Source organism: Botryllus schlosseri, chromosome 9 (genome assembly GCF_051294905.1).
Source record: "Botryllus schlosseri isolate E-star chromosome 9, Bs_hap1, whole genome shotgun sequence".
Lineage (NCBI taxonomy): Eukaryota > Metazoa > Chordata > Ascidiacea > Stolidobranchia > Styelidae > Botryllus > Botryllus schlosseri.
This window is the reverse complement of record NC_137244.1, coordinates 17308540-17329654: the sequence shown is the minus strand read 5'-3', so window position 1 is coordinate 17329654 and position 21115 is coordinate 17308540. Positions and strand designations below refer to the sequence as shown.

General features: G+C 40.9%; 1 protein-coding gene across 9 annotated transcripts in view; it reads left to right on the top strand.

Annotated features, from left to right (window-relative positions):
• The window catches only part of LOC145446766 (voltage-dependent L-type calcium channel subunit alpha-1D-like), a 100021-nt gene that overhangs the window by 10991 nt on the left and 67915 nt on the right, over positions 1 to 21115 (top strand). For 8 of the 9 annotated variants that reach the window (XM_080325126.1, XM_080325128.1, XM_080325127.1 and 5 more), the window contains exons 2-3: positions 13523 to 13832; positions 18345 to 18450. In XM_080325126.1, coding sequence (XP_080181252.1) covers positions 13523 to 13832; positions 18345 to 18450 — 416 coding nt within the window. Of the gene's footprint in view, positions 1 to 12114; positions 12654 to 13522; positions 13833 to 18344; positions 18451 to 21115 lie in introns of those variants that run through there. The other variant, XM_080325129.1, reaches the window with a different exon arrangement.

The window sequence follows — 21115 nt, the reverse complement described above, 5'->3', positions numbered from 1 at the left end:
TGTTTTTGGTGATGTTAGGTACACAATATATATCATGCGACAGTACAACCCGATCACGCGCAACGCCTGGCAGAACGTAGGATGATCAATACGCGCGACGCGACGCGCTACTCTCCGTGACTACCCCAATAACATTCTGCAGACAAGTTGTCAATTGAGCATATCGAACACCGTCGATCTCTAGTCGCTAGCTATGTCACTGCGCGAAGCCTCCGCAGCATCAGTTTGCGGTTTCACGCGGATTCCGCGCGTAAAATCAACAAATGAAACCCATGGGAGGTGCGGTGTAAAGCCTGTCTACTTACTGCTTGCGCATCCTTCATGTGGCAATACCGCGCCAATTCGATTTTTGGGTCGGCTTATGCAAACGGATAGCAGGGTGGTTGTGAATTTTCGGCGACGAAGCAATGGCACTTGCTGTTGCCTATGCAGTTTCAATGTAGCCATCCAAACGGGAATATGCTCGTAAACTCAGTGCGCACTGTGGAGTATGCACCATAGCAGTAATACTAGTAGAAACTGCCTATACAAATGTGCAGCAGCTACGTCAAAATCCCTATCATACGGTTGTCAACCGAAGACTTGGTTATCCGCAATTTTGGTATTTTCCACCATAAGGCTCAACTTACGGTCCTCTAATGCCCAATTGAATAATCGCATTGTAATACCTGTTGACAGTATCTGGTTTTCATGTAGCAAAGGGTGGTTGTGGTAATGTAGTGCAGAATGTGGACAGTGTTGTCACTCTAGGTTCCTGGAAAACACTAGATTATGTCGTGAAAAAACACTAGATTGGAGAAAAAAACATTAGATTAATAAATTGCAATAAAACTTTGTCGTTGCCAAGTAATCATGATGACCAAGGTACAAACCCATAGATAAGAAGTGATCCACACATGAATTCTATACATATGCTTGATATTCTGCGTGATTCTTCAACGAAAATTAATGAAACGAATTGATATAATGCATGATTATTCAATGCCAATTAATGAAACGAATTCAACAGGATAAGAAAAAATCAAATATTGTCGCTTTCGAATTGTACGGCATCATAAAAATTATCTTTCGATTGTACACCGTCCATCAAACATAAGTATCTTTTGTGTGGCATCTTGCTCACTACCATACATCTGCAACCTAACAACGGGGAGGTGTCCACTGTCCAGCTGTCCATGTACGTACAGCATACTTCATTTCCTCTCACACAGTGGAATCAATCAGTTTCAGTAATATTTTCATCGTTTCAAAACACCAAAAAACTGCGAAACAATGAAGGAAAGATGGGAAGGTGTCAAAAGAACTTTAAGATCAGACACCTACCTTGGCCTAGGCGAAGTAAAGAAGAGGCATAGGCTACTCTGAATGAAAAGTAATGCAGATAAGCCACAAAATGAGGTGGCATAATGGAATGTGAAATGCCAACAGATTCGTCATGAGCTTTTCTAGTAAAGGGAATTTTGATTCACCAAATCCATTGTGCACAGATTTCAATTTTTGCCAAAATTCTGTTGGAGAGCATTGACTGATAACCTGGAGCCCATTTTGCGAATTTGCCAAAGCAGCCCGTTCTTCCGACAAATGATCAAGTTCATCAAATAATATCAATGAGGGAAATTGCACAGCTAGAGGAGTGATTGATTTTACTTTTCGTTGTGTTGATATATAGATAACTATAACCTACGGATAGATACGCAACACCCGTCGTCACGCTTGCTTGTCCAGAGGCAATGACTGCTCAGCAATTTGAACGCAACATAATGGCTAATTCCATTGCTGGCGAACCGAGCGCTCAGATTAAATATATTTGATCTTATTTGAAAGCTACTGTCGTGCTGATTCTGAAAATATACATTAAAACTTCATTAAGGTAACGGAACCATCCCGAAATAGCCTTCAAAGTCCGGCGACGCTGCACCATGACCATACCAATGAACCTTGCGTGGTTACGATTGTTCAGAACAATGCCGATTTTCAGACTTTGAGGTGTATTTCGAGGGGTTCTATTGCCCTGATTAGATTTTACTGTATATTTTCGGAATCAGTGCGACAGTAGCTTTCAAATAAAATCAACTTTATTTGATATGAATGCTCGATCGGGTGGTCAGCTATGGGATCAGCAATTATGTTGCGTTCAGATTGCTGAGCAGTAATTACCTCTGGGCAAGCAAGGGTGACGACGGGTGTTGCGTATCTATCCGTAGGTTAGTTATCTATAGTTGATAAGACTGTTAACGGATATGCTGTACTCGGCAAATGAAAATCCCGAATCTGCAGAGTGAGTTCAACAAGAAACGACAGAGCATCAGAGCGAAATCGCATTTCATTTTTTCCGAGACTTTCGCTCATAAGTGCGGATTCACAGCACACACTGTTACGTAATAATTGCTTGTTACTGCCACCACATAGAATTGTTGAAAACACACACAGCCAGAGCCACCAATTCGCCTTATTAGCGATAAATTTAGCGTGTAATTTGGTATTCTAATGTTAAAATATTCATTGTTCCACAATTGCAGAAAAACACTAGATTTGCAAAATTGTGCGAAAAAAACACTAGAACACTAGGACGACCGGAAAAACACTAGATCTAGTGTTAAAACACTAGCAGTGGCACCACTGAATGTGGATAAACAGTCAAGAGTCAATACTAGACCAGACACGCATTCTGGATCCGCCACCTAGTGGTTACGAAGGAATGACACTGAATTTAATATTAGAATACATCTTGCTTGTTTTGGTTGTCAGATATTTTGTATCATGCAGTCTGGGGACACTTCTTGTTGCACTTTTGTGCCCTTGGAAATTAGCACCTTGCTTATTTATACGTCTCATTATACTTCAGATAATATTAAAATTGTGTAATGTTACATATATTTGTAATTGTGAATTGTGATTTCACTGACATTAAAATTCTCGAGTTTACCTGAATTTCCACAAAGTAAAGACCGATACAATAGGGTTAAGGACGCCTGGACATCGCAGTTGACTAACAGCATTTCATAGAGAAATATTGTCTTCCGAAATAGAACGCTAAGTGGTTGTGATATTGTTATCTAACAATGGTAGACATCGGACAATTCAAAATACTGGCGTCTATCTCTTACCCGCGCACCCACGCTTGTACAGAACACGTACTATATCGTACAATCGTACGCTGTACATAATCTGACATTTCGTCCTGCAGTGCCTAATTCAAGGTTTTGAGTACACTGTGGGTTCGCTGCGTGATCATTTTCTGTGATTATAGCCTGTAAATTCTTACATCGTGTAGTCTCGAATCGACGATAACCGTGGAGTGGAGATGCTTTAACAATATTAGCCCCAAGGATTGAAAACATTGGTAACTGATCCTTGTACTAACTAAATGATGAATATATGTCAAAATGCGGCTTGATATTTATTCATGGGGTGATCCTAGTATTTTCATGGCAAAAAAATATTTATTTATGAATGAATCCAGCCAGTAGATTTGTTATAACTTATCGGGTTGTTATGTGACGTTGTACAGTTCACGTACACGTCGTACAGTATAGCGAGCGTCTCCATGAACAAACTATCGACGTGTTGGCGTAGGCTACTGACCTCACCAACTATCGGTAAAGAAAAGCGATCTGTTTAGAGCAGTGGTTCCCAGGGGGCGATTTGGCAGTCTAGGGGAGCGAAAATAACGAAGGGGGCGATAGGGGGGGGCGAAAACGGACGGAGGGGGCGAAAATAACGACGGGGCGATGGCGCGTTAAAACGGCTATATTGAAGTCAAGTCGGAGAAATTACCTTTTTTTAGTCAACTCGCGAGTATTTAGCTGTAAAAGTGTAATTTTGAGGTCGAGCCGAAACGTTGACGTTTAGTCAACTCGCCTGTGATTACAGTTTGTATTCCCATTTTTCGGTTCCAGATATTTGGGGGGCGATGATCGGTATGGAGCACGAGCACTCATTTGCGCTCGTGAGCTATACCCTCTCGTTTCGCCAGACAGCATTGTCGCGTCACTATGCCAACCTCCATAACAATGAAAAATTTTCGAGGCTGATTGTGGGGGTTTCAGGGCCACGAGCGAAATAATTTTAATGCTCGGCAAGCTGGTCGAAAATTACCGTCAAATTGCCTTCAGCCAAATGGAAAGTGTGACGTAGAACAATTTCATTGAGCCGTGAGATTTGCTGGTGTCCTGTCCACACCATATAGGAATAGGACACGGTAAAACAGCCGAATGACAAAACAACACTAATGGAAGATTCCCAGCGTGTAGAGATTTCCTTCTGGCGACTCTGTGTACTTGTCATTATTACGTCACAATGGCAAAATTATTTCTATATCTATAACTTGGTTAACCTCATTTACTGGCGTTCGCTTCTGAAGCGAGTCAGTCGAAAATTTTCGAGTGTAATAAATTTGGCAGCATGAAAGTATTGTTTGCTGCAATATTGAACTTCTCTACTTCGAAAAGCCGATATATCAAATATCAATTACCGCGAAGACTGAGATGTTGCCAATCCAAAAGTTCTAGGGACAAAACCGCATTAAAACATCGGTGACTCCGTCCAATTCGACGGATTCTCCGGCTTTGATGACATTTGTATGCCTATACCTTGCTACTATGTACTGTAGTTACAGTATAAGTGTAATTACCAAGCACTCGTGGTATCAAGATGCAATTTTTTGAGACGAGTAGGTTTGAATTTCAGAAAGGCACACAAACAGGAGACATCGCATTAGAATGCCACCACTGTCAAAGGCTTTGACCTACTTAACTATTTCATTTTCCTGTAGGTCTATCGCCGCCTATGGTTAAGCACTTTCCACACGTATTTGATGAAGAATAGGCTACTTTTCTATATATTTGAAGCAACATTGTGGTTTTGAAATAGATCTCCATCGTTCATATGTTAGCCTATACTCTTGGTTATTTAATAAGCTTGTCGCTGGTAATTTTATTACTCCTGGGGTTTGTTATCGCTGTGCCAAGACTTTGATCATAATTGACAATGGCAAACAGCCACAATAGAAAATATGTACTTCTGACATCGGTGCTTGAATATCCTCAAGCTATCAATTAGTGGGATGAAGTATTGTGATGATGTCCAATGCTAGAGTTAATCGTGGTTATTGTGATGGAATCTTCCTCTTCATATCCGCAGGCCAAGAGTATAATGATTGTTTTGATTCTCGAATGCGTAGAGATATCGGGACGCCGAAATTACAGTGTTTGGAAACTTATTTAGGATACTTCTTTAATGTGTTTCAGACGTGGCAGGTATAGACCGAATGGGTTTCAAATCGAGCTTGATCGTCGTTATGTTGCTGATGTTGAAATTCAGTCAACATACTACAAACTGACGTTGATTAATCAATATCTTGTCGATTTTGATGTAACGCGTCGTTACAGCGATCACAATTGAGACCTCAGAGTTACATACCACGCGTACTCAAACTCACGGACACAGCCTATTTTCCGTTGGAGTTCTTTCAGGCGTAAAACACTTACATATGTCAGGAGTTTCTGATCATTTTTGAAGATCGTGCAATCCTGAGAAGTCGCAGAAAAACTGTGGCGTATCGAAAATGACGCCAACATGCCAGAACTCCAAAATTTGTAGCAGAGGTATGTTTTGCATCCTGATAAGTCGACTGGTCAGTCTAATGCCGCTTCAGGTTTGAGTTGGCATCCATTTTGTATCGGTGATGTAATTAACAAATCACGCCATCTGCGGCCGTGGCGACAATAGTACAAGTCGAGCTAATGCGATTCACACTCTTGATTCGTGGAAAAATATCTCCCGTCGCAATTTCGAAGAAGACCATATGTCATATGGCATGCGCTTTCACTGCAATTAGTATGGTAAACTCTCAGGGTTATGAAATCGCTTAATCGATCGCACGAAAAACCAACTAACCAACAGTGCTGCATGTGACAAGCACAAGCTACCGCTGAGGCACATGCTGTCTATGCATTACATGTATCCTTGTGACATCACAATTAAGGCCCACGGACATCAGAATTTTGAGGTGATCGATACCGATATCGTCGATACAACATATTTTTGCACATAAAACCGATGTTTTCTTTCGATATCAAACTCATATGCTATATTTTAACCAGAACTTAAAGGAAGTAATTTGAGAAATATATCCCACATAAATTTCATATATTTACAATCGAACTCCGCCTGTCCCAGTCCAACAGACGAATATTGTAGTTCAGCAAACACAACTTTTAGCACATTTGAGCATTTTCACCTAGAAAAGAACTCTAATGGTCCTCATAATCATATCAACAGTTCTGAAGATCCTTTCACTTCAAACATTTTTAGACCGACGAATATCCACGGATTTGGCCGATACCGCTAATTATCAGGAGACTGATATCAGTTGGGCCATTATCACAATCTAAAATAAGTAACGATGTCACCAATTTATCATTTCTTGCTTTCCTTGCTTGAGTATACAAATTATGGGTAATTGGTGTGTTATGCAGAACTACGGCGTATGCGGTGCTCTGGCGTAACTCCGCTGCGACCATTTATTAGATCGACGTCACGATTGTTCAGTGATATCGCGCGCTTCAAATGACACAGCGATCTCGACCCTGGTAAAGGAGAGCTGATAACTAAGCGTCTTTTTACCTATATGTTCGCGAAATCAATACGTTGACTTTCGTTGAGCTCGGTGATCAACACCATCGAAACCCTTACAGATACCGTTTGATTTAAGGCATTGAATCGCATTCTAAATGGTGGGAATATTTCATGCGCTGAATATATATGTAACCTACTAGTCTCAAGCTTGATATTTCAACCCTCAAATTAGTTACTTACCTAGTGATTGATAGGTCATGTTTTGCCTCATAAACATACGCTTCGATTGTGCTGCGAATAATGGGATGTGGAAGTAATGTCGTAAAATCGCTGTTAGCAGAATACCGTTTCCATGAGCATAGGCATCAAACAATATTATGGTATCCAAATTTGCACACTTGACAGAAGGTGTCTGTTGTATTCGATGTAATCAGAGTCGCACATGAAATGAATTAGTAACTTTAATTCCCATGTCATGTCTCAAGATTCAAGTGGCAAAATCAATGTATTGAAGATACTCAAACAGTATAAATACATTTAATGTGATGGGGGATGACAGCCTAATGAGTTTTGGAATGGATCCTGATCGAGGAATGAGGAAAACCTTCGAATGTCATTAAAGGTTTTTTGTCAAATGCCACAAATATTTGGACATTGCCATAAAAACTGAGAGCATGGGTCAATATAACACTGTAAGTGAGCAGCCACGCGAAAAAAACTTGCCAGCTCTACATTAAATGCGATTCGACTTGAAACATTCAACAACTTTCTTACTTCCATAAAGGTTTCGCTGAAACCCGCCAGTTCTACTTCATGATACAGCGAAAATCGAGTATTTCGCGATTTCGACCATATGCGAGGGTGCAAATCATCTAAACTGATCTTTCCGGTACAAAGTTTAGCTTTCTCAACCATTCCAATCGGTGAAAACGGGTCCAATACATCAATTCATATGAAAATTGATCCCATCGACACGGAGTGAGTTATTTTTTCGTGTATTGCACCACGAAGGCGCAAAAAGGTGGTATAACTTGCAAACAGAATCCACTACACCCTTGGGGTGTATCTCAAAAAGGATTGGTATCATCTCACCCCTTGGAATTGGCGTTAAAGGGAAATTCGCTACTAGAAGTACCGGGGGCCTGATTCACACCCTATACGATATGTATGGAATCTGGCCAATACGCCGTTTTTCACCCACATATTTACAGTATACTCGCGCCGGACCAGCATAACCGGTTTATACGCGCGTTGATGTTGCATATCTAAAACAAGCCGTAAGCTTTTGAATTCTGTGTGTATCCGGTATATATAATACATTATTCTCAATAGCGTAAGACACGTTTAGAATCTGGGAAAGGGTATAAACAACGTTGTTTGAATTGCAACCGAGGCAAAGCATTGGTAATGTTTCGAAACGGACCGTAGCGCCCTATTCTTCAAGCTTCGTACGATGTAAGCAGCAATGCGAATTTGCACTGGGATAAGTCAGTATGCGAGATAGGGTACAATTTTAGTGACCCGATTTTATATCGTTTAGCGTTAACAATTGTCCAAATCCGATTTTCCGCGCTTGAATTAACGAGGACAAAGCAACGAGATGAGTCGACTGTGGCTCAACAACGAATTGTTATTGTTTGGATTGTATGAATTGATATTCGATTATAGAATGAAAATATGCTATTTGTTGGAATAACAGTATCCGTAAATCCTTGTGAATCGTGGAAGCACACTGCGCAATGTAGCGGTTACTTATAAATCGAGAAGCGAAGAAGCCCTGTCTTGTTGAACACGAGTACCCGGTTATATACTCCTCCAGAATGAGCTAAATGGTTATAGGTCCTACAGAGGTATCTGGTAGTTCCGTTTCCTGCGAGATTGAAACTATCGTACGCAAACTTAGATGCATTCCCGTAGTACCTGATTTATCCAGGGGAAAACGTTCTTTCCTTAAGTGACAAGAGCCTTGTTGAAGTGAAATGGAGTCGTTCATCCACGAGCATTCCATTGGCAGATCAACATTTGCTTCGAAATTGTTTGTGATCCATGACTTAATCGACCTACGGACCCGATTACAACAATGCACATTGCACAATTGCATATTGTTTGTACATGATCTGTCGTTTATGATTGTTAACGGCGAAATGTAGCAGGGTATAGATCGGCGACTTCACGGAGCCCTTTGAAGTATTCATCAAATAAATCAATTGCATTCCGTATTTTACGATAGTCGGTGATGCTTTTCGTGGTAGAGAACAACGTATGACGACTTAAGCGAAATTGTGCTGGCTCAAAATTACTCCTTAAACATTTAGAAGTTGCTATTTGCGTTTTTGTGAGATGTCGACGTTATATAATTCTATAAACCAGATAGTTTGCTGTACTCACTCTACGGTAAAATAGAAGATATTTCTACATATATGGTTACATCGATTGTATGTATATTTGTATACGGCACGTTATACTTAGAACGATCTGTATTGGTGATTTTAGCGTTATTTTCGCGATTCTCTTACTTAGCCCAGTCGAACTTGACTCGAAGGTTCCACACCAGCTAATTTAGAAACCCATTTCTCGAGCCCCCAAAATTGTTGCCTATTCGCGGGCGGCATAAACAACCAATGTGGTCGGTAATAACACGCCCTTTCTGATAAAGAGCATACTATTTGGCGTTACTTACAGTGGTTACATCAGAATCATCAGATGAATATTATATTTTTGCCCCACCAGCATATAATTTTGCGTATCTTCCTAATTGTATCAGCAGTGTTTATCGTTATCGTGCGCATAGACGGGCTTCACGCATATATTCCCAGCGAGGTTCCGTTCGGGCTGAAATCAGATTCCAAACCGACGCCATATTTAGCGAATGCAATATATGTCAACTTTGATTTGTTGTTCGAGTTGTGTTTCGTGTTTCAACGCACACATTGTACCGTGTTCAATACTTTCTAATCTAATTTCTCCTCCGGAATCTAGGATCTTTCGGTCCCCGTTCGTCTCCCAACCCATACCAATTCACATGTTATGTTTGTTGGTGAGATGAATAAAACATACTAACTGACTGTGTAACTATGACGTCATATTCGTAGGCGAAAAGTACATTCACATATCCGCGTGATGGCGCAGACACCAAAGGCAGGCTTGGATCGCGTAACACTCATGAGTACGAATCGCGGAAATAAGATATGACAGACATCTTGTAATCACTAATCACATTCCCACAGAACTTGGTACAAATTACTGGATATTCAAAATGCGTTACTGAATCTACTCATTTTTCGAAACTAGCACTAGAACTAGAACTAACGACCTCAAAAATCTGCAACTAACTATATAAAACACAACTAACGCCACTGTCAGTTGTGATGGCTCTGAGCTAGCGATGCCTGCAAGAACATCACACCGCGATATCACGATTCACGCCAAACGACGACAGGTTTTTCTAGCTGTTACAATACTAAATTATTTTTAAAATGCGCAACTATAACTAACTCGATTTTTAAAATTCGCAACTCGAACTACTAAAACAGTATTTAGTTGACCGTCTACTAACAAAATTGGTGGTTCGTACAACAATGCTTTCCACGGGCGGGCATCTCTGTAGGCAATGACAATGACTATACGGTATAGTTCGTGAAGGAATTGTTTCTTTCCATCTCTGGACATGTGTCGTCCCGTATTGTAGTGTAGTCTTTGTAATACTTGTAATACTGACCAAGTATCATATTGTCAAATATTGTTCATGTCAAACTTATGACCGGCACGTTGGCAATGTAATGTTACTAGTATATAATAGTACGATTGTTTCGACTAAATGTTGTGTGTTAATCAAACCAAAAACGCCTTAGCAACTGGTAATCGTATATTACAGTTAATGCCCGACATTACGATCACATTGAGGGATATTGTTTATGATCTCTGTTCTCCGGGCTTTCTGTGAATGCCCTGAAGTAACAACGAGGCAGAATTAATAAAACGAATATGATGCCACCAACACCAAACATACTTTTTCAATCAGTCTTCCACTATTATGGAAAACTTCTACGCTACATTAGTTGCTCTGCTATCAAAGGAATAACCATTGCAACATCAAAAGAGTGCAGCGAATTTCACTAAATTGCTGAACCAACTGTTACACATGCTAACTAATAACACATCAAGCAGAAGATTTTCTCAATACATGAAACCACCACGACTTGTGGTATCAATGTCGCACCGGTTCAGCTGATATGACTATGTAATGTTAGAGGGCGAAATGCAATTCAAACCAAGGAAAAAACAACCAACCGATGGCAGTGGCGTTGCCTGATAACTGGCGTGGTATATGATGTCCAGAGACCAATCCATATGAATAATATGTTCAAGGTTTTTTCTTATTTATACGTGAGCTTAAACAATTATTCGTTGCGTCAGCGACGGTTAAGACATATATTTTGGACGTTGTCATATCATCACCTTATTTAAAACGTGACTTACTTTTGGATAGGGAGTATGGAAAATATCGATGTATCGATAGTCGAAATTCCCATGACTTTGGTACATACCGTCGGAATCGCAATATTCTAGGTTTTATGAACTTATGGTCGTAATCCGTCGCTTCGGAGGCGAACAAGTCCATGAATGTGTATAATATGATGAAATCAAACAAGTCTTCAAAAGAGTTGATACATAGCGCATTGAGAAATGTCAATCAGGAGTTTATCACGAGCTGCGTCGTGGGCATTGTGGCTACCAAGGTTTTATATGGTAAAATTAGCTTCTCGCAGAGTATTTCGAATATGAATTTTGTGACCTCATTTGTTCACCCACCTGCATCTGGGATCTTGTATCCCCTTCTCAATTGACTTAAATTGTTCACGCTGAACTTCAATCTGTATGAACATTACACTGACGCTGAGCAAAGGTTCTGGATCATAGATAATGTAAAATGTATATTATGTCATTAAAATGTGAAATCATCATGCTCTGAAATAATACAGATGCTATTGATCAAGCGACTGTGACTTAGTCGTCCCGCTGTTACGGCGAGGACTCACAAACCGTCGAAGTGTACAATCTCCGCTGTTTTTAAATGATATCTGTGAGTCAGGGAGTGGGCAAGGCGCCTTCGGCCCCCTAAAATTACCGACTTCGGCATTCTGACGCCATATCTTTATAACTACGTCCCAATAAATCAGCGAGGTCATGTCGTTGGTAAAAATTCTGCATGCCCCCTTGTTTCCATCCCTCCCTCCCCAATTTTAATTCTGGCTATGCCCCCCCCCCCCCCCGCCTATAGATTCAGTCATAGTCATCAAAATCATAGTTGGTTATGAACGTCCGAAACGTATAAAGTGAAATTAACGTTTTAGCGTTGAGTGCGTATTATTGATAGCTCCTGTATATGTCGCGAGAGGGAGGTTGGAACACAATCGATAGATTGCATTGGTCGCTCATACAGCGTATGAGTGCTGCGTGGTAACGGCATTTTAGAATTGCGCGCCAGCCTTGCATTGTTACCTACAGCAACAGTATGATGTGCTGTAACATGAGTTGTGCAGGAAAGTCAACGTTGAAACGAACCACGCTAGCCTAAGGATATAAAATGGCTTCGGTAGACATTCCAAAGTCGTATCAAAAATCGGCGAATATGTCCAAAGCGTTGTAGGACTTTCGTGGTATCAATGTGGGCAGATAAATGATTTCGATAACTACTACCAAATACACGCAATTTCGCCAATAATTGAGATTAGCTTTCGGAAAAGTCAGGTATATCATCCACCGCCGTATATGCGGCGATATTTTTGAGGACTAGTCAGTTTAAACTTCTTTAGTGTGGATTTTCGGTATTTGTATGGTGCTTCAGGACGAGACGAATTTAGTGTGATCTCACTTGTTACACTTCGGTAGTTCCACTGAAGTTGACCATATTACCGTCTGATATATGCGGTGTTCGCGGTAGCCGCCAAGCGCACGATTTCAAAATTCGATTACTGTCACGTTGTTCCCGTGTCAATTTATAGCGATTTCTTTCGGGACGTAGAAGGTACTGGAGGAGTAGAGTTGTCGACTGACCAAGTGACCATGTGCAGGTAAATAGGTTTTTCTCGCGATACATCGTGATGGAGTGGATAGCACTCGACCCTTGTTTGTAAAGGCATGTTGGCGAACAATCTATCGAGTTGGGTATATTTTGACGCTGTCAAACGCGTCTACGTAACGCAGTCGATACCATATATCGGATTTGCTATCGATCGGTGCGTTGGTAGGCTCCTTGATATTCAAGTTTATGATGGGTCATGTCTACGTTATTTATGATAGAAACGCATACTCCTTAGTTCTTGTCCCAGGCAACTAGCTAGTCGGGATTATAGTGTAGTTTAGTATGTTGCATTGTTGCTGTTGCATACACGCCGGTTTCATTATGGTGCATTTGATAAGACAGGTCGAATAGACTAAAAGTTATTCCCTGCGCAAGCCCGTGTTATGGATCATAGCTTATGATCCCATGATAGAATACACGTTTCCTCCGCAATTAGGTGAATGAGTACAGACTCGAACTTTGTTACGTAATACCGTGTAAATTGAGCATCGCCTTCCTGGGAGTACCCTGATTTACCGTCAAGCAGCTCCACATTGCAATTTGCTTTATTAAACAGATATATCCTCAGACTACGATTGCGAGAGTATCGATATAAGTGACGACAGATACCACGCTGTTTAGCCAACTTGTGCATTTTCAGGCAGGCAGCATTTCCTCTTAATTAATTGCATACTGGTGATGGTTCCTTGCCGTTTTGATTATGTAAATGGCGACGTGCCCGTGGGAATGCTTCCCTTATCTCACAATTCCAAAAGCAACCTCTAACTTGACCGGTTGCGAGACACGCGCAGATACGCCGCTATGGTGTACAACAATTCCCGCGCTTCGACGTAATTGGTTTTATTTATATCTATTAAGGCTCGCAAAATGACACAGTGGCCCGTGGAGAGTTGGATAAAAAGAACGAAGATATCCAAGACAGAGGACACTCGGAGAGGCACGGATTACTTGGCGAACGCAGGACAGTCGGGCGACCAATACGGGCTGAGAATAATAAACCCGCTTTCGATTGGGGCCAAGTGATCAAAACTGCCAGGGAGCTTAACATCATGCCCGTGACTGCTGCTACATCGAAGCGCAAAGAGAAGGAAAAAGAACATCCCAAGGCTTTGTGTTGCGGAGTGAAGAATCCTATACGGAGGCTGTTTATAAAAATAGTAGACTCCAGGTAAAATCGTTGAGTTTTTGTAGTGTAGGGTGGAGGGCGATAGATATGTTCTCCAAAATTCTGTAAAGTGCCCAGAATAGTGGGACACGCGCTCCAACTTGTGTAGAACAGGGGCGAGGTACAGGCTCCACAAGCGTAACTCTGTATAATTTGTCCAATGAAGTAAAATGAACTTATTGCTGATTTACCACCAATTTATCCCCATTAAACTTGATGACGGGAACTTTCGTACAAATTGTCACATATTTAAGCACTTGTTATAATGCTATATATCTGAAGTAATACAACCATTCGATTGCCTGTCCCTGCACTGAATAGTCAGTTACCTTGGACATGATGCTAGCTTCAACGTGTTTGTACACTTTACTGGAAATATGGCAATATCCCATATTTAGATTATTTATTTTCTTGATATTTGATTTATACATTGTTTTTGATTTACGGAAAAAACTGATGGATTAGATATATGGGTAAGGAAGGTGGTTCTCCAAAATGAATGGAAAGACTAGTAATTTTTTGTCGAAATAACGTCTGCTACAACCTCGTTACAGGCAGGTAATGCCGTGACTAATTCTATTAGGATCTGGAACAGTGGCTCTCAACTACCAGTCGACCCTATGCATTTCAATTTTACTCTCAACTGCAAAATGTAAGAAGCTTGTCCATAAATTTGAGACAAAACTCCAGATTTTAAACTGATTTAGAACGAAATTTAGAATGCTTTTTGGCGTTATGTAGAGTGCATGGTCTACTTTCGACTTATCCCACGTCGCAATGCTGCAATGTGTTGTACGAAACTGTTTAAAAGTACCGTACTAGTCATTTACGACCAGTAATACGTAAAAGCTAATAATCTATTCAACAAATTTGACCAAGTTTCACTGTACAATTAGCGACATTTGACAGTATAATTATAATAGAATCTATAGCAAAGAGCGGTGTCGCATTTCTTTCAGAAGAAACCCAACATACAAAATCGATCTGGCGGTTTTACCAGGACGTTGCGTTGTAGGAACTTTAATAGAACCGCATAACAGGTATCAAAAAGCAGCAAATTTCACAATATATTGAAGTTCAAATAAAAATTTCAAATTTGTTCACGTTCAGTTTGAGCTAAGATCGTTTGATTCGCACAATAGATATGTAACATCACTCGTGTGCTTTGGATTTTTATGCGGAATTCGAAAATGAAAACATCATATGCGGCCCGCAACACTAAAAAGGTTCCCAGTCCTGGTATAGAATTTGTATAACTTCAAATGACACTACCACTAACAGACGCATTTGACATTGATAAGTTTAACAATTTCTGACAGCGGCGAACGTAGTCGTGACATAGTTGGAATACTTCGAGAGAAGTATTTGAAAATGTTACTTGGGCCGATTTTTGGATACAATCTGTATATTTATCGGTTTTGTTTGGTCGTTCAGGGTGAAATCGCATTCCCCATCTATTGGTCGCATCATTTCATACTGTCGCTCTATTAATCATGAATAGTGATGTAGTAGAGTAATGGACGGCGCCTCCTGCTATTTTGATGCGATAGCTGCAGTGTACTGCAACATGGTAGTGTTTTAGTTTTGTCCAGCCGTATCCAACTGCGCTTTACTTTTAAGCGTTCAATATAATTAAATGCTCAATGACGTCAGAATGCAACAGCTGTGTCGATGACCGATTGGAATGATTGTACTGTACTTACAGCTAGCACATTGCAAGATGCTGTGATTATACCGATTTCCGGCAGACTATTCGTAGTGTTACTTTACGAGTTACACTTGGTGACGTTATCTTGGTTTAAAAATCATCATGAAACTGCGTTTAGGGTTCTAAACTGCATTGTTCCTCTACACTGCATAGCTGTTGTCCAGAGGGGTTTGCTGTATTTTGCTTACAGCAGGATCGTCACCCATCAGTATTATTTTCCTGTTACCGCATGATATCTTACAATACAGTAAATGGTAGGATTACGGCTACCGCATCGGCAATTAAGCAAACTCTGCATTTTCTTTATTATTTCATGTTATTACAACAAAATCCACAATGAGTTATTAACACACTTCTCTTGTTATGATGACGCACGTCATTATTCTTAGTACCGTGACGACTGTGGTCTGCAATCGGCAATATGTGCCACTCAATTTGAGCTAATTCACTCTGTGTTTTTTCGCAAACACTTGGTTTTCGCATGGATGCTGTACAAAATATCCCTCGGGCATATGACCGTAAAAGGCGGATCGCCAGTTTTCCTAAACTGAGTTGATATAGTTGACCCAGACACGATATGTACTTTGCAAGTGATCGAGAACCCAAGAAATGAGGCAAAAATCATAACATCGCCCGGCTTGTTCTTTGGTGTGGTAAAATGAGCAGCCGCTGTTAACATTTGTTGAATTACCAGCTCAATTTTCTACATCGCCGCGCGGGAAATAGTTTAATTGCATGGTTCGTGGCGTTCGCTTTTAGCCTGTTTTCGTCATCCTCGAGGCGATGAAGTGTGTCATTACGAAGGACTTCCTTGCCACGAGGGTGTTCGCTGCGTTGTCATAAATATGGCTCTCGTCGAAAACTAGATTGATAAGCAGTCTTCACAACACAACTTCACTTTTCTAGCAGCACCTAATCGAGAGGTCTTGTGACAAAGTCCCAGCGGCTTATATTGCAATATATCGCATCACAATATTCTAACATATCCTTTATCATGAATATACAGTAGTAATACATCATGTGGCAATATCATAAGTAATGGCATCGGGGTGTATCTATTTTGTTAATGTCGCTAATCGACAATGTCGCCAACTATTCTACTTGATTAGCATCAATGTCGAAAAGTAACTCGACTCTACCTGGAAATGTTTCATAATTTTACTGTAGAAGCATCACGTCGGCAACTACCTCGACGCGAGAGATACAATGGTAATTTTCGTTTGTATACTCAAACTCATATTATGTTGAATTGCATAAAATCTCCGATGGTGCAAGCAGTCTGGGTGAATGGGTGTAATAATTGTAAGGTAGCCTACATATATACTGCTTACTCACACTTCAGATGGTCTCAATCATACCCATGACTGACAAGTGCCCACTGCCCCTGTTATATAGCTCATGTCACCCCTCATTCGAAAATAGTATACTTCCAGTCCCCAACAATAACATACATCAAATAGCTATGTTTACAATATAGTCAACATTGGCGACCTAGTCGATTCGCGACATTGACAAAATAGATACACCCATGGCATCGTTAACATATCGCACCATTTACATATCATTAGCCCTTCTCAATATGGTGACGGTTCATGTAATAGTGATAGACTTGTGATTTCGTAAAGCACGTGAAATATTCTATAGATTTAGTAATTGAACGCTGTACTCATATGGGTAGCCAGTGGGCATTTCTGACTTTTACATTGTGACGTAATATGCTCTACTGTTTCCCAATGGATGCGTGGTTTTGAGTCATTGTTAAAAAAAAATCGCCCGTTCCTAAATTTTGATCTTGGTTACTCCTAAACGGGTGCACTCTATCTCTTCGTCGTAACTACACCAGTATTTTCGCAACTGGTGGAAGGATTGTTTCTTTCCCGATTGCGACTGCCCTAGGTAGAGATATTTTTGTATGCGAGCGACCCATTGCTCTGTCTCCCATTCGCGTTGGCTAGATACAGTAATCCAGTGGTTCTGAAACTTGGGGCGTGAAATCATCTGGAGGGGGGCGCGAAGCTACGGTGAACTGAAACATTTTATTTGCGCTCGGCGCGATTTACCTTCAATTCATAGTTATTGCTCTGTAAATAGTCCGAATTTCATATTTGAGAATTCTCTCATCAACAGTCACACATAACCTTCCATGCCATCCAACTATCCGTTGGGATTGCCAGCATTCTGGTTGCATTCTGTGATATGACGACAAGTGGGGCGCGAAATTTTTCACTATCATAAAGGGGGGCGTGTCTGAAAAAGTTTGAGAACCGCTGATTTAATTGATCACTGTCAAATCTATGATAGAGAAAAACAATTCTGTATGTGGCGTGGGGCATTGGGCACTGGATTATTTTCAGAAAACATAAAATGCTGCCTGACCGACGTCGTTAATCACCAGGCTTAATTCGTATTCATCACCACCGAATTGTGGTTTCCAACATTTTGATCTCAAATTTTAGCATCCCAGTTTTCTCCGGCCCGCGCACGAAGCGCTATGACACCAACATCATGCTTTCATAGCTTGGCGTATTATTCGGTGTATATATAGAGTGTCTTATTATATTGTAGATATGGCGCTATTGTGTATTTTATATGAATCCGACTTTCATCGATGATAATTCGATATATACATAAACGCCGCAAATTATTGAATAATGATAAAGCAGTAATCTTCCAATTCTCGAAACCGTTGTAGTGTCGTTTACACATGTCTCTATGCAACTCGTATAATTGTACAGAATTTGTGGTGTTTGTAAGACATACGGTAGGTAAAGCCATTCATGGGATCCAGAAGTATATTACTCTTGCAGGGCATTCGAAATTATAATCCTTCTTACAATCTTCGCCAACTGTGTCGCCCTCGCCTTCTACGTACCTTTTCCAAGTGATGATACCAACTTTACCAACGGGATATTGGTGAGAATACTTGTCTATTATTGTGGAGATGTCCAAAATGTTTGGGTTCATACTAACCCGTGTTCGTCGCTTTGGATATCTATACGTAGAAGATCACGTTGGTATGAAGTATATTTTTGTGAGGTCGTATTACTCGTATTAATGGTTTCATCCCCCTCTGTATAAATTTGGGATCAGAACAGTATTGCTTAGTGCTTATGTTATCTGCGTGCAGGGCAGCAACTGACGCTCCCCAAACCCCCCAATTGGGGCGGGGGTCGAGCTCGAAGGGACCCAAAATTATTACGTGGATGGGCTATTTTTTGAGAGATTTGTTGCACTTGAAAATTTCCTTGTACTTCACGTGATTTAAAGTTTCTGGATTTCTTGATTTGACCACCAACATATGATTTTAGGCTAACATGTGACTCGGCGAAGTGTGCTGCCAAAAGTTCGGTGGCGAGAAAACCTTGGCCGGAAATTGCCGTATTCTTCGATATACTGTATATATATCAATGCCCCGCCCATTGTCCAATCATATAGGCGCTGATCTCAGGTACGCTAGGTCTGCCCAGGGTTGTAACCAAGTCACAAGGCTCCGAGTCACAAGTCCTTCTCACTTTTATAATTTTGACTCTAGACAAGTCGATACATTTTCAATTCACCACCGAGTCAAGTCCGAGTCCAAGTCAGCGAACAGAGGGTCGAGTCAGAGTCATGGTATTATGACTCGAGTCCGAGTCCAAGTCATTGTGCTGACTGCTCAGGTTCCAGTTAAGTCTTGTTAAACCCACTTCTTATAACTCTGTTTGGTGATATCGAATGGTTCGGATATATAATATACTAATTTCCCTCACGTTTAGCAGTTTCTGGTCGCATTTTCAAGTACCAGTACCAAGAGACGAAATCCCAATAATGTGTTACTTTACTATTCTTCGAAATTACAATGAAATGTCGGTCTTGGCCGTATGAGTCTCGAGTCATGCGCAATGACTCGAGTCCAAGTCGAGTCAATACACAGATTAACTCGAGTCGAGTTATTTCCGTATTTTGAGAAAATGACTCGAGTCAAGTCGAGTCATCAGAAAATCGTGACCCGAGTCATAACAACCCTGGGTATGCCTACCGATAATAAATTAGAGTTCGGCGTCTGTGTGTCAAATTGTCCATAGTCCATAGAAACCTAAACGGCTGGTGACAAATACTAATGTCATTGCAATCTGATACCACCACTATACAACCGGCAAATCTGATCATAAGAGTATAAAAAGGATAGTAATATATATAAATTACCAATATTATTGACCAAATTCGGTAATGAGTTCCAATTAGTCTCGCGCCTGGCGCGAATAGATATAATATAAACACGGTGTATATATATTTAAACTCTTACTTCCGAAGTGAAGGAATGGGCCGGCGGAAAGCGGCGGGGGGTGGGGGGGGAGTATGTGGGACCATGCGGGTGTTCCTAAAGGGTCACATCATGTAATCATGTAATATATTCATAACTTGTGCCGACTCCAGAGTGGTTTTATGCAGTAACACTGCATCGCCAAGCCAAAATAAGGTTATTCTTGCCAAAGATTTGCAAATGAATGAAATCCATCAATAGAGACGACACGTGCTCATTGTCTGCGGAAGCGAATGATAAGTTTGCAAACACGACACGCACTTAGATCATCGATGCAATCTGTCCCTATATACCTTAACTTTCGGCTGGAAGACGTATTGTTTTTAAAAGCGCTTGCGATAATTGCACATCACGAGATCTCTGTAGTGATGGGCCATTGCTGAAATTTTCATGTTGGCTACCCCGCTGCTTGTAATGCCACTTTTCTATTGAATATCAACTGTTTTTAACCGGCTCACGTGATACAACATGTATCGCTATAGAGAGCGTAAAGGTCAGGTTTCCCAACACAACTATGCATCCTGTCTCTGTTTCCTTGAGTATTGTGGATTCTATTTCTATCTATTAAGCCCGTTCGGGGTCTCAACTATAGTTTCCAACTATTCTACAGGCACTCAGAATATTGAGTACATGCATAATCTGAAGTGCTTAGAGTTACAATGCATCGGGTACACATTACACTAGTGGCTCTCAACCTTTTTGAACTCGCGGCACATTTTCAAAGGAAACAATAGTTTGCGGCCTTGCAATTCGACTATCTCGAGTGGCGAGCATAGCGCAGCGGTACGTTGCTATAGTGAGCCGCGCTATGAGTTGGAATTTAAGGAATAATAGTATGTAATATCTGTATGGTGTAAAATGACCAATGACGATGTCGAAATACCATGAACATGAACAAGTACCGTGAGTGCAAGATTTGGCAAGAAGATGACTAAACAGAAATATATGAAAGGTCATCAACCATCGTCATGTCAATGTCAAGCCCTTGGTTCTGATAGGGGTGACTAGAACAAGGTCAACACCTTCGGTCAAACCTTTGCATCACGATCGAATTTCCCGAGATATTATCTTGAGTTTTCGCCTTCCCAAATGATATCATATGTGGGCGAGTTGGCGTTCTACCGCCATTGACGGCGGAGTCCACCCCCCTACGTCGCCGCACTCGCGGTGTAGTTACAGAAAAAGCCCAGAAAAATATCTGATCAAGGACAAATTAGACAAGATAATGCATCACATGGAGAAAGCCTAAAAAAGGGAAGATAAAGATCAAATTCT